The sequence below is a fragment of the Mya arenaria genome, chromosome 13 (assembly GCF_026914265.1).
Source record: "Mya arenaria isolate MELC-2E11 chromosome 13, ASM2691426v1".
NCBI classification, from domain to species: domain Eukaryota; kingdom Metazoa; phylum Mollusca; class Bivalvia; order Myida; family Myidae; genus Mya; species Mya arenaria.
In genome coordinates this window covers 20,095,549-20,109,008 of record NC_069134.1, presented here as the reverse complement: position 1 = coordinate 20,109,008, position 13,460 = coordinate 20,095,549, and the positions used below count along the sequence as shown (strand labels likewise).

Genomic DNA, 13,460 nt, shown 5'->3' with positions numbered 1-13,460 from the left:
CTGGTCACCATTCTTTTCTGAGAACAAACATGGAATGAAAACAATCAGACACCCTCAAATATGGTACAACCACAAGATATTTATGGTCAACATCACCCAACTTGAAGGCAGCGACCCCACTTCAGACCTCCTATGAAATCAAAAATTAATTCCACGGAGATTTCTGATGTGGCCTTGATAGGCAAAAAAATCTCAGACAAAATAGCCATTATGTCAGATTTGCATATTGATCCATGTTCTGTCATAATTCTGTCTATTATTCCATCTTTATTAGACCCAGGGCAGATAACAGGCCCTTGAAATAGTTCTATGAAAAATCTAGTGTATTGTTTTCTATGTGTTACAGTTAATTTCTTCTCAGACACAGAAGAATGTTGGTAAATAAAAATGTTCTCTTGATTTCCAACTAAAGAGCAGAATAAATACTCTGTTGTCAGTTGTAGTGCTTTATTTACAATACAACATTACAAGTTGTGAAAGAGTTGCACAAGCTTTAGTTCTATAAAAAAAAATGTCCATGCATTGTAGAGTTTCAACAAGGGTGTACCTATTGCAAGTAAATAAGAAATATTCTTCATTCTTCACACTAAATTATCAACTTTCTCACCTTATTTCTTATTGTAAATAGGCAATTTATTTACAACAACTACTTGTTAACATCACTTTTAGAATAAGCACCTAGGGGGCTTCCCACTTGGGCCAGTAACTGCATCAAAAGGAATAGGCAATCAGCTTTTGACACCTCAGAAACCCTCTTCCAATGCCAGACTAAGTCCAGTTTTGTCCTTTAAGTGCCAAGAACCTCTGGGAGAGGATTAGCAGAAAAAACATGGGGCAGAAGACTTTAATTGCTTACACAGTGCATTAAATACTGGTCATCTAAACATCCTCTTATCTTAGTAAAACTATTTTCACAAGTGTCAAAATATATAAATCCATGCAGTATATCTTGTTATTGTGATAATATTAGGTTGTTACAATACTTCAAAAGCTCTCGAGTAGGGGTTGAAATAACAATTAGAGAACTATTTGCCTTTTTAGCCCAATCAAGTTAATCATGATAAGGAACAAAGGTGGGCTAAGACTGCCACCCTGCTGAAAGCCTCATATCAGATTTATTGCCTGCCTTTTTGTAATGATATAAATAAAAGCTTTCAGAGGCAAGAGGGCTTTTCAAGACTTATAAGTGGTCAACTTGAGTCCACAGCAATCACTTATGCCTGGGTATAATTAGGCTCGTGCTGATGTACTGTGCTCTCTATTAGATCATTTCAGTTGGATTTGATTTTTTAATTGTACAGCAATTATTGTTTAGATTTGTGGCAATAGATGTCTATCAGATATTCAATTTGATGGCTTGCGGTCTAGCTGGATTAACTGTAAAGGAATATTAGTTAAAAATATTATAGACAAATTGGTAATGAAGATTGATTATCCCACTAATTCTGCTAAGGAGAAGGAAGCAGCAAGTGATTAACTTGAGGAGATGCCAGACAGGACAAGGTGGTGATAGCTAGAGACCTTGGCACTTGTAGGGACTCATTACCAGCAGTTTTGGGCCCCCTCAAACCGGCACTTGTTAGGACCCCAGACCAGCAGGGGCAGGGCTTTAACTGTCAGGAGTCCTGGGTGATGACACTGATAGGTGTTGTATAGCAGTTTATAGTGAGATGGACATATTTATTTTGTGGAACTGTGGTGTTTTTTTTGTTTATGACAGAGCTTGGATCTTTGGTGATTGTAATTTGAAAATAAAGAAAGAAGTTACATTTGTTTGATATCTGACACGAAGTTGACTGTTTCAACTGCATTGGTACTCTTACGATTTCAATGAAGTTTATAATTGACAAATTGAATTAATATGGTAATAAGATGAACCAGAAAGTGACAGAAATATGAGTGAACATAAATGACAGTTTGGAATAAGCAACAAACATAACAATGACAGTAGATGGAAGAAGCTGGGAAGAATTCCTGTAAGTACTTGACTTGTTGAGACAAAATTATGTCAATTTAATATTAAATGAATTGTTCTTTTGTAGAAGTTTGAAGCAACCAATAATGAAGAGAGAACACAAAATAATGTGACAGTTGATTGATTTTATTCTATTCAGAAGGCAGTACAGATGTGTTTAAGTTCTGTGGATTTTTGTGTATTTGTTTTTATCAGTCATGTTGATGTTGTAATAAGACAGTAAGTTCTTGAAGAAATTGACCTGTCACACAATTGTACATAAACAATCATCAATAATTTCATTGCTGCCATGAGCTTCTTAGTAGTATTAGATGTGTATGCCATAATCACAGATTTGTTTGTAAACAAAGTTGGGGGCCAAACACATTGGTGTCAATAGCTTTCAGCAAGGTGATGACAAGTCTTCATAAGGTCTAATTCTAGGCTTCCAGTTACTAACATCATTATAACCAGGTACCAAGAGGAAAGTGTATCTTCTGGTTTCCAAAGGTTATTAGTGAGATCCCAAGGGGCCTTTAGATCAATTAGCTGATAGTTCCAAAGGGTTGGTGTCTTGTCCAGGGGGACTGGTAGCAGTCAAGGAATGGCATGGAGTTAATTAACTGATAACACTGATACTGGATTACTTGCAAGAAAACAATGATAGATTTAGAAAGGTAAATGATAGATTTGTGGTTATTTGTTTGAATATATGGGCTATGGTAACATACATAACATACTTTTAAGGATTTTTGATATAACATTTTAAAAGATTAGAATCATTATTTATATAAACTCAGAAGCTCATAACACTAAAGCTAAAATGCAAAAGAATTGGATTTTTTTGTTTCAATTACACAATTAAAATTCATTGATACTATTTCGAAAATCAAACAAAAAATATACAAAAACTGCCATCAACACCGTGAAAGAATGCAAATTGAATAACAAGTTGGATGTATAATTGTAAGCGCTAAATGGGATACAAAACTTCTGAAAGGTGGCAAATTACAAAAACGGGTGTAGAATATCTTACATTTGATACAGGAAAATAAAAAACCCTTACTGTAGACATTATCATGTAGAGCATGTACAATTTTCATTTGCATCAAGTTGCAATTTAAAGTTTTTATTGCTTCAAATGTTAATTAACTAAAAGTCAAAAGAGCACATTAGCGAACAGGAGAACAAGCAAGTAGTTGTGCGCCGTAAGGATTATTTAAAGAAAAAAAATAAGAAAAAAGTTCGGAGTGACATGTCACAAGTTGGCTAGAAGTCAAACAGGATTTTGTGTAAACATTTATTATGACATTTAAAATGTTGTTGTCATTCTTGGTTATGATTTCTGACATACCCTTGACAACATACAAATGAAGATGTTTCACATCTATTAACATGTATGTTGCGTGCAAGTGTGATAGGTTACTAAGTTGCAACCATCTGTCAGAACATCATAAATAACTGGATTTAATTGTGTTATTTTTCTGTTGAAAATATACATACATTTAATCAGGCATTCGGATTTCTTCAAGTAAAGTTTATATATCAGTGCTCATGCCTTGTTTACCTCTTCGTAATGAGTGTTTAACTTCTAACAAAGCAGAAGCAGAAGCTATTAACATTGCAAAAGTAATTAGAAACAAATTAGAAATAGTAGAAGAAAGAAATTAATTTGTCCTGTAACTCTCGGACATAGATGTATTGCATTTTTCACCCAGATTTGTTGGAGCAGAACAGAATACTGTATTATTCATCTATGAAGCCTCCAGTGTGCTGTTTTTGACCATAGATTATGTAGCTGTCACCCTATAATAGTTACTGGCGAAATTATAATGTGACTTGGGATACTTTTTTGTGTGAAATAAGTAGCTATAAAGTTATACAGTGTAATGTTTGAGTGATAAATCATTTTTATATGGAATTTGAGAATGTTTTTCTTAACATGGTTTAATTCAATTTGAAGAGGAGGTCACAGTACAGCTTCAAATATGGGGATGACTATATGATTATGGTTACCTGGATTTTTGATTTTGAAAAAGCTTTTGACAGTGCCAGAAAGTAATCTGGAGTTTAATAATCATTCTGGAAACAAGGATTTGTATCAAAAATGGTCAACAAACAAGGAAAACAGTACAAGTCTCTTCCCTTTTCGTAAGTATTTGGACTTTTAAACTCATAGTTATCATAGTATTTAATTCATGGAGAAGTTATAAAAAGTTGTTAATCTTTTAAATGTATTGTTGATGTTTTTCACGTTCACATTTCATTTTGTTATATAAGGTCAAAAGCCCTGCCAGATAGTTATATCATTCCTAGCATTAACTCAAGGGTAGGTAACATCTCTAGAAATGTCAGAAAAGGAATCTTTTGACATTGGATGTAATTTGGTGTATTTCAGGAATTACTAAACTTTCATTTTGGGTGGTCTGAATGCTAAATCAGGATACAGTTGCAGAACAGATAAACTGTTTTCATGTTTGTGAATTTTGGCATTGGCAACAGTAATTGGTGACAAGCGTGTACTACAGTGTATACTGCGTTCCTCCCCAAGGGTAAAATTGTCAGGTGCAAATCTTTGCCGCGTTTCTAGGAGTTCTGTAACGAAGGGAAGGCATCTGTAGGCATGTTCTTGTCAGATAGAATTAAGTTGACGTAACTAACCGTTGAGTGGAAATGTCTTATTACATTAATACTGCACGTCATAACAACTTTCTGCACTTATACTAAAGCACTGCATTAATGTCAAACAACAGAGCAATGACTTTGCACGTTTCATGTTTCTGGCAACACTGATTGTCTATAATTCATGTTCTTTCTACCCCCTGTAATTTTGTCAGTTTTAATTATTGAAAGCATTAAATAATTTAGGAGGAGGTAATACATGATTTTAAAACTTAAAGAAAGCAATTTTGATGACATTAATGCATTCAAAACAGTATATGGACAAGTCACGTGTTCATTGCCATTTTGGGGCCAGTCTGTCATACACTGTACACTGTTCTTGTTTGGTTGAGAATGACCAGTGGAAGATAAAATGGCAATTGAATTGTTTTGCATGTATTTTACCCTATCATGTGAGATGCTAATATTGTATGAATGAGATGGCTCAGAGTGACTTCATCCATGGACTATGATTAAAAGAGACTTGAGAATTTGGAACTTGGACATAACAAAGATGAAAAAGAGTACTTAAGTATATGCCTTTTATAAAGAATCGTTGCTTTATAACAAGGAAATGGTAGGGTAACTGGCTCTTAGTATATGTTAGAGTTCATTTTGGACATCTACAGAAAATGGAGCAAGCACAGCGAGGCCAAAGGCCGAAAATGCTTGCACCATTTTCTTTAGATCGCCAAAATGAACTCTTTACGTATTTGGTGTTCACACTTACTTCACCCACTAGCTCCGCCCTTTGTGTAGTGACACATGGTATTTTGGCGTGAATGTTGTAAACTGCCCAGGCATTGGTTTCATTAAATGAATGTTGGCGTAGAGTTAATTGTCCCAACTTTGTGTATAAGTTGTTAAATAAAATGGATTTATGTACAAAAAATGAATTACAAAGCGCCAAAACATGAACATTAAACACGAACCATTATGGTACTTTTCATTTAAAAATCAACAAATTGTTTGCAAATATAGCACATTTTTGTACTGAATTTGCTTGTTTACTATAAAAAGCATTATTAAAGGAAAAAACGTTAATGCTTAATTTGCACTTGAATATTGTCACGTAAATAATTTAATGGTGAAAAAATAGTTGTCAATAGGTTTTGACAGCTGTTCACACATCCTTTTAAAATTCTGGCTTGTGACGTAAGCTTTAACAGCAGTCTCAAAACTGTCAATCAAAGTTTCTTCGCGTGTAGAGGGCAGAGCGATCTTCGAAAAATAGATGACTGTACCAAGTCACCATGGTCACGTAGACTGACAAAATATGCTCTATGAAAATAAACGTTGTATTCACCATCACATTTGCTCTACTTGATATGGAGCTACAGACTAAATGGGGTAAATCCTCGACTTTCATTGGCCAAAAAATCTTCTTTGATAACTTTTCAATTAGATGTGCCAAACAATCACATAATGATTAAACTTTTGTTCCATCAAATAGCTTTGTTACACAGATTTCACACTTTATAACCGAACTCATAATATGCGTAAAATTTAAACTCATAAAACGCAAAATGCTGATGATAAAGATAGTATGAATGAGAAGTTAACAGAAAAATATAAAGCGATTTACATAATCACTATAAAACTGGGTGGCAGTTTGCTATTACTTTATGGTAATTTGTGAGATTTAAGGATATTAAATTCCAAAGGAGTGCAAAGGTGTATGTTATTTATGGGATATGTCTGTTTTTTTATGTTTACACAGTCAATTGTTGCACTTTTTCTCAGATTGTATTTCAGAATTATGTAGGGGTGTATGCGTTGCAACCGTCTTATTTGCATTTTACCTTTTAATTTGGTTTTAATGAGATTCAACATTTATCAAATAAAATCCCTAAGCACAGCTGATTTATACAAACATTGAAACTATTAGCATGACTTTATTTATAAATATCCAAAAAAGAAGACAAACTCCCACTTTCACTACCCATTTTGATTTTCATCTGAAGAAAGGTGAGGTCCCAAAGGGGAATCCTAGATTGTAGAAATCCTGCTAAAAATGGTATTGTTTCAGCCCAAATATATACTCGGCTTTTTGTGACGCCTGCGCAACTTTGTGCAGCGTCATTGTAATCCTTGTCATTGTCTGCCGCGTCCCACTTTCATTTCCAATATTCGAAAACATTTGAATGACATTTTTCATTACCAGCGACTTACTTACAACAGTGTGTTTATACCATTTCACTGTTTGTTGGTGCTATTCTTCTTTTGAAATCTGACAAAAATCATACTATTGTGGCAAACTGGCAAATAGTTCAAAACTTTGTTGGAGGGAAAAGTTTGAAAGTGAAGCAGAATTTTGAACAATGTCCTTAATTTAGTTAAACAGTTTGCCAAGGACGGCTTTCATAGCAGAAATTCGAAAAAAATGGTATTGCACCAGCCTGAAGAATTACAGTAATTTGATAGGGGCAATACATAGCAATTGGTATTCTAATAATGTAAAGTGAATATGCCATCTTTTTGCCAAATTGGGAGGCGAAATGCATGTGAATGGACAAGATTAAGTGGCTGCAGGGTAGCAAGGGGGACAGGATGTGCTCATGCATATAAATGTGTATAAAACAGTCTGTAAACTGGCTTGGAAGATTCATTAATTTAAGACTCAGTCTTGCTGTCTTTTTGCAGTGGAAACCGCAGTGTATACATAGTGATGCATTTATCCTGGTTTGTTTGCCATGCATTTCTTGTTCTTTTCATCTTAAAATGGCAATACTGTCGAAACATTCATGGATTGTGCCTTAAAAGTCTTTTACATTCTTGCTGAATGTTATCAGAATGTTCATTCAACGTAAACTCACAGTTAGATTGATAATGTTTGATTAAAACCAACTTGACATGAGATTCTATTTGGGAAATAAATAAATGGTTTTTTATCAATAAAGCATTTTTGACTTGCAAAATGAATTAGTTTTTGATACTGGTATATATAATGGCTTTATAATATTATAGCTTACGCTATAAAAATATTCAAAGTTTTCTTTAAGATTAATATTGGCAATATCAGATAACATTGATCAGAATTGATAGTAAATAAACATTGACTTTAGAAATTTGTCCATTTTCAAGCGGCATAAAATGCAATACCGGGTGTGTACCTAAAGACACTTGAAGTTGATTAAAGATTTTAATTAAACTCTTGATCAAACACATGTTATAGTGGTGTTTTTTTTGTCAACTGCACCAGGCATATACCAAATAAATTGTTTTTAATTGTATTAAATATCACACTAAATTATGAAAGCATATAAATGACTGAATAAAAATTGGTTGTTGTTTTTTGTCAGATGCTTTCTGGAATCCTTGACAGACAATCTGATTCGCAGAGGTATGAGTGCAAACACTAACAGAGTATTAGATCTGGTTATTTGGTGGTAAAAAATGTTTATATATTCAGAATCTGCTGGCCTGGACATTGATTTTCAATTCCAAACCTGATGTCTGTGATGAAAAAAACATATTTGTTTACCAGGAAATAAGTATGGGTAATTTTCTGATTCTGTATTATTTTACATTCAGAGAACATATAGGTCAACCAAAGGAGAAAAGATGGACTGTTATTTTGTGGAATCATATGTTGCCATGACTGTGATAGAATCAAAGTACTCCGTCTGCCATAGTTTCTTTTGAATAATTTACAAAAACACTTTTGTAATAGTTTTGTCCTTTTTATGAAAATGGTGCATGATGAGGCCTTGCTTAAAGGGTGTTCTCACATAACAACACAATAAAATCAGTCCAACTTAGAAAAGAAATAATGGCTGTCTGCGGTTTCAAACAAACATACCTAAAATGCACCATTTTTGACGCCCCTGTCAATACTTTAAACCAAATAGATTTCGGTTCTGAGGTGTGGGGCCCAAGTCCAATGGTTGCACCTTTAAATCATGCCCCCTCTAACGTCAAATCCCTGATCTGCCCCTGGTTGTTTTAACAGAACAATCATAATATCATACTCATATTTGAACAAAATCAAAAGTCACTGTGGTCAATATTTTTTATCCTCTTATCTTGAAATAAATGCAGTAAAGATGCATAAATACTTGTGTGTCAGAGTGCATGGTTCTTTGTGATAAAGTCCCATCTTGCCTTTTGATATATCACTTTATACTTTATATAGGGATTTGGGAACAAATCTTTTGATCCCTGCTCATAAGAGGGGGCTAGATAAATCGGCAGAAGACAATGATTAACATGGATACCTCATGTACAAACTGTTGTTTAAAAGCGCATAATCCACTGACAAATATGGCCGCAGATGTTCACATTACAGATGCCTTAATTTATGCAAAATGGAAATTAACTTTAAATATTGTACTAGTCTGTTATTATCAGATTTAATATTTACTAATATCAGGCTGTTTTTTATCTTCATTGTTTATTTTCTGCCTTTTTTTCCTCAATAAACCATTTACCTAAGTTATGTTACAAAGTCTGGTTTGTTATATTAACAATAAGCATCAGCAGAAATTGGGGAAATTTAATAACAGAAATCCTATGGATGACCATAAATTGTGGCGCAAAACCAAATTTCTGTGATTGGACTGCAGTTCTAACTCTTAGTTTATTGCATCTAATCTTGATCATTGAATTATCGTGTAATAGATTACTCTTACTCAAATAAGAAAACCCATCAAGTTGAAAAATTTATCAAATTTGATGAAATGTTCGAGATGGGGATTATCTGTGCATAACATGGATGATAAAGGCTTTGACAGCCACTTTATTATTTTCAAGAGCTTGCATGTTTGCCTCAACTGTTTTGCTATCAAAATCCAACTGATTTCGTTCCAAGTGTGGTTATTTACAAGTTTGTAGTAGGAGATTGTAGGAAGCGTTGAGTTGATATGTTACTCCATACTTCAACATGATTTGTACAAGAGTTCTAACACTTCTTACATAGTTATGATTAGATTATGTCTTATTTTTAGAGAGTGCCCGTATTAAAAACTTGTATCATGAGAAGTGCTTCTTCGAGCAGGTGATGCTTCGATGAAATTCAAGCTGGAAAAAAGTAATACAGTTTTTAATACCAGCCATACATTTTGCTGAAAAAGTAAGATCATTTTATTCAAGCCCGCCAAATTCTGTCATAAACTTCATGGGCTTCAAGACAAGGGAGACTACTCAATTATAAATTTTGAGATGTATTGCTGAACAAGGGAGACAAGTTATTGGTTTCATGCACTTCTACAGCAAAACTATTAAATCATCAGTATTTATATTGCTCTTCAGAATCAGTCAGGAACCATGTTTTTCATAGTTATTGTTTGTTTTCCATGATCATCTTTGTTTGAGAATCAATCAATCAATATTGGAGATGAATAATAAGCATAATATTTGTTTTCCTGTATTGAATAATTGCTCAAACCTCTAATCTATAAAGGAAAAGAATTTTACCCTATTGCATTACTTTAAGAAAATAATATGTATGGCAAGAAATGATAATACTGAAAAATACGTAAAAAGAAACTCCAAACTCCAAGAATACAAATGAATACTGTCAGCATGAGGTTTCCTTGAATAACTGGTTTTCAGTCATTAATTTCAGATTTTCTTGAAGAAGTAAAAGAACACCAAGTTTCATTACATTCTGTCAATACAGTTCATTGTTTTCCTGGCATTCCATAAAACATATGTAACTACCTCAAGAAATGCAAAGAGATATGGTAACTTAAGAATTTTAAGAAAATCCAATCAGGGTTTTCTTACACTTCATTAATAGTATTAATTTATATATTCATTTAGAACATCAGTTCGAGCAAAGATACCAAGAGATTGTATAGCACAAGTTAAAATGGAGTACTGAATTACAGTTTTTCTGTTCTCTAAAAGTCACTTTTCTGCATTCTCTGGGAATTCAAGTGACTTTTTTTCATCATTACAGAACTGTATCAATTTGTAGGAAGTCAACAGTTGGTACATTTCGATCCTAGATTGTTTATTAATTTAATAAGACAATTTTAGATCTCCCTTGGAACAACAAGAGTTTTTATCTTCAACAAAAAGGCTTTAATATGAGGGAAAGGCTTATCAGCCCTGTTGCAATGTGATGGAAAAAGTCAAACAATTTCAGCGAAAAGTTGATTCTATAATACAACATGTGACTTTAATTGGTAGAAAAGATTGTAAGACTATACTTTGTTATGACAGAAAAATACATGGGAATGATTAAGAACAAGGGAAGTTTTCGAATGTCTGCAGATTGCATTATGGGTATTATGTGTTTGTGTCGATGTTGGCGGTCTCTACACACCTGTACTGATGCAGTTAACACACATGATAATTATTTTTGTTCCCCTGGAAAAGTAGTCATTTCCAAAAAAATGTTGTCTTAGTTCTTATTTTTATTTCAATAGCTGACAGTTAATAAATAGACGAAATAGAAAATTACTTTAAATATCTTCTTTGTAGCGACATATGATCTGTTTTAAAGTTTTACTTAAAAAATTACTTGGACTTTTAGTTTATACAAAAACAGATAGCCAATTCAAATCAGTGGCTGAGCCAAATTATTAGAAGCTTAGAATATTCTTTCTTTTGTTAAAGTATATATTAAAGCGATCTAAATTGATTATATATATAACTTATTTTAGAGGGTTTACCTCAAGAAAGATCATTTGTCTAGCGCTGCTTGTAATATTTAATGTTAAAGACATCATTATTGTGATAAAGGAATATGCGTTTTGAAGTACAGTGGATAAAAAAGTAACATTACGAAGATATGAAAAAAAATTAGAACTGATCAAAAGGATAATGTTGTTTTGATCTTAGCTCATTAACATGTATTGTGCAACCAGACACAAGATGGTTCAGGGTGGAATGGGATTGAAGATGATTTTCTGGAAAATGCTGTTGTTTTTTAATTATAATGACGTCCTCACTGTCTTTGTTCTACATCTCTTGAGGAAAAAAATCAAAGGGAGGTAATAAATTAGGAAAGGTTACTGTTCCAATGAATTTTGCTTACATTAAGATATAAAAAAGGATCTGAAATATGCAGAAAATGTAATTCATAATTAAGATACCTTCTATCCATCATTTGAGAGAGTTTTGTAAAACGATTGCCAAAGCAAGGGAAGTAATCACTGTGATAGCCCAGTAATTGTTTGCACAATCTAATAGTGCGCAGTGGCAGCTATTTACTGGGAAATAATCTTTGAAAATTGTCTGGCCAATGAATGGCTGGTAATAAATCATGTCAACCTTGCTGACAATCATTGAAAACATACATTAAAATGCATGTCAGTCTAAAAGATAAGAAATTGGCATCAAGTTAAATGGTTGTATTGCGTTTCAGCTTACCATGGATGTCATAAATTAGAAACAGTACGTGCTTTAGGAAACAGATTCTCTAAGAACAAAATCTCTCTGTAATTAACATGCTATGTAGTCTAAAGTGTTTTTAAATTTTCAGAGCTTTTATAAGAGTCTGATCCAAGAAATCTCAGAGTTCGAATGTTTAAGGAAGCTTGACAGTTTTTCTTTATTGCAGTTTGAATTTCAGATATTTTTGTATAATTGTAAAGAAATAATAGATATTTTAATCATTTCTTTGTCATGAAATGTTCAGATGATAATATATTTACATGTATTTTTGTCTACTTTCAGGCCAGACTTTTTCGATGATCTTGGAGGAAAAAACCAATGTAAGTATTAAATGTAACTTAAGAGTATAAGAATTTACCATAAAAACATTGTTTTTGCGCACTTAAAGACAGGAAGGCCTACAGGTTATTTTCTTAAATTCGTTCACAAATGGGAGCTGTCACTTTCTGCATATGATTGTCACTTCTGAAGCTTTGCTTAGTCATAAAAGTCTTGTTTAACTTATCACAGCGAAAGCATGTTCTGGAAATGTGACAGATATAAGTCAAGCAGCAATAAAGGATTATGTATGAATTCTTTGCTAATACATTGGTTGTTTTACGACAAAAAAGAATAAACAATTAACACCCATGGCTTATCCTTAATAGCAAGACTTTAGTCTTGCGGTTGGCAAAGTTGCAACATGTTTGTTTCAAGTTATGATATCAATTGCCAGAAATTATGTTTAGTAGCTAATATTTTATATTCTGGTAAACTTGTTATGGCAAATAGCCGTGTTACGTGTGTGTAAAATGATTTTAGAGGTCCTTTTTGATTGGTGTATGTATGCATGCCTTATTGTATTCTCGGGAAATTATATACTTTACTGTTATATAAAGAATGTGTCAGATTTTTCTACAACATATGCCTTTAATAACATTTTAACAGAGCAGCATTTAACTACAATGTGAACTATGCTGTAAACTTTCAGTAAAGGTTTCTGACTTTTACCAAGAAGTTGGTTGCCGGGAGCAACAGCCTCCATCAGTTCATTCTGACCTCTCCAAAGATAATTGGCCAATTGCATTTCTAGCATTTTACTGTAATTAAAGTAAATGCTGCAGACTGTCATTTGAAATGCTCCCAGTGCATTCACCAGTCTGAATGGCACGCAACGGGAATTCCAAGCTCCCAGTTTTGGCATGTACGGTACATCTGGCTGGCTTATTGTGTCATTGGTCGACCTGGTCCTGGTCTATGTATCTATGTATCTTTATGCAATATCTGACAGTTTTAGATTGGATTTATAAAATTTGGCTTCACACATTGGGCATATTCTTTTTTTGTCCAAAATTGATTTTGAAATTATATTTTCTCTCCTTTATTTTCTCCATTTTAGATTAAAACAACCTCTATGACTTTTTGTAATCTTTTCCCAAGTCTGAAAGCTTTTAAATTCTGGGGCCAGATTCACATCGTATTCTGTTACCAACTTTTTTCAAGAATCCTGTGTGCACTGCAT

The 13,460-nt window shown here is 33.3% G+C and overlaps 1 protein-coding gene across 5 annotated transcripts in view; it reads left to right on the top strand.

Annotated features, from left to right (window-relative positions):
• LOC128213471 (inactive tyrosine-protein kinase transmembrane receptor ROR1-like) overlaps nt 1-13,460 on the top strand; it is a 155,780-nt gene that overhangs the window by 117,445 nt on the left and 24,875 nt on the right. For 4 of the 5 annotated variants that reach the window (XM_052919197.1, XM_052919196.1, XM_052919198.1 and 1 more), the window contains one exon: nt 12,242-12,279. In XM_052919197.1, coding sequence (XP_052775157.1) covers nt 12,242-12,279 — 38 coding nt within the window. Of the gene's footprint in view, nt 1-3,351; nt 4,106-12,241; nt 12,280-13,460 lie in introns of those variants that run through there. The other variant, XM_052919200.1, reaches the window with a different exon arrangement.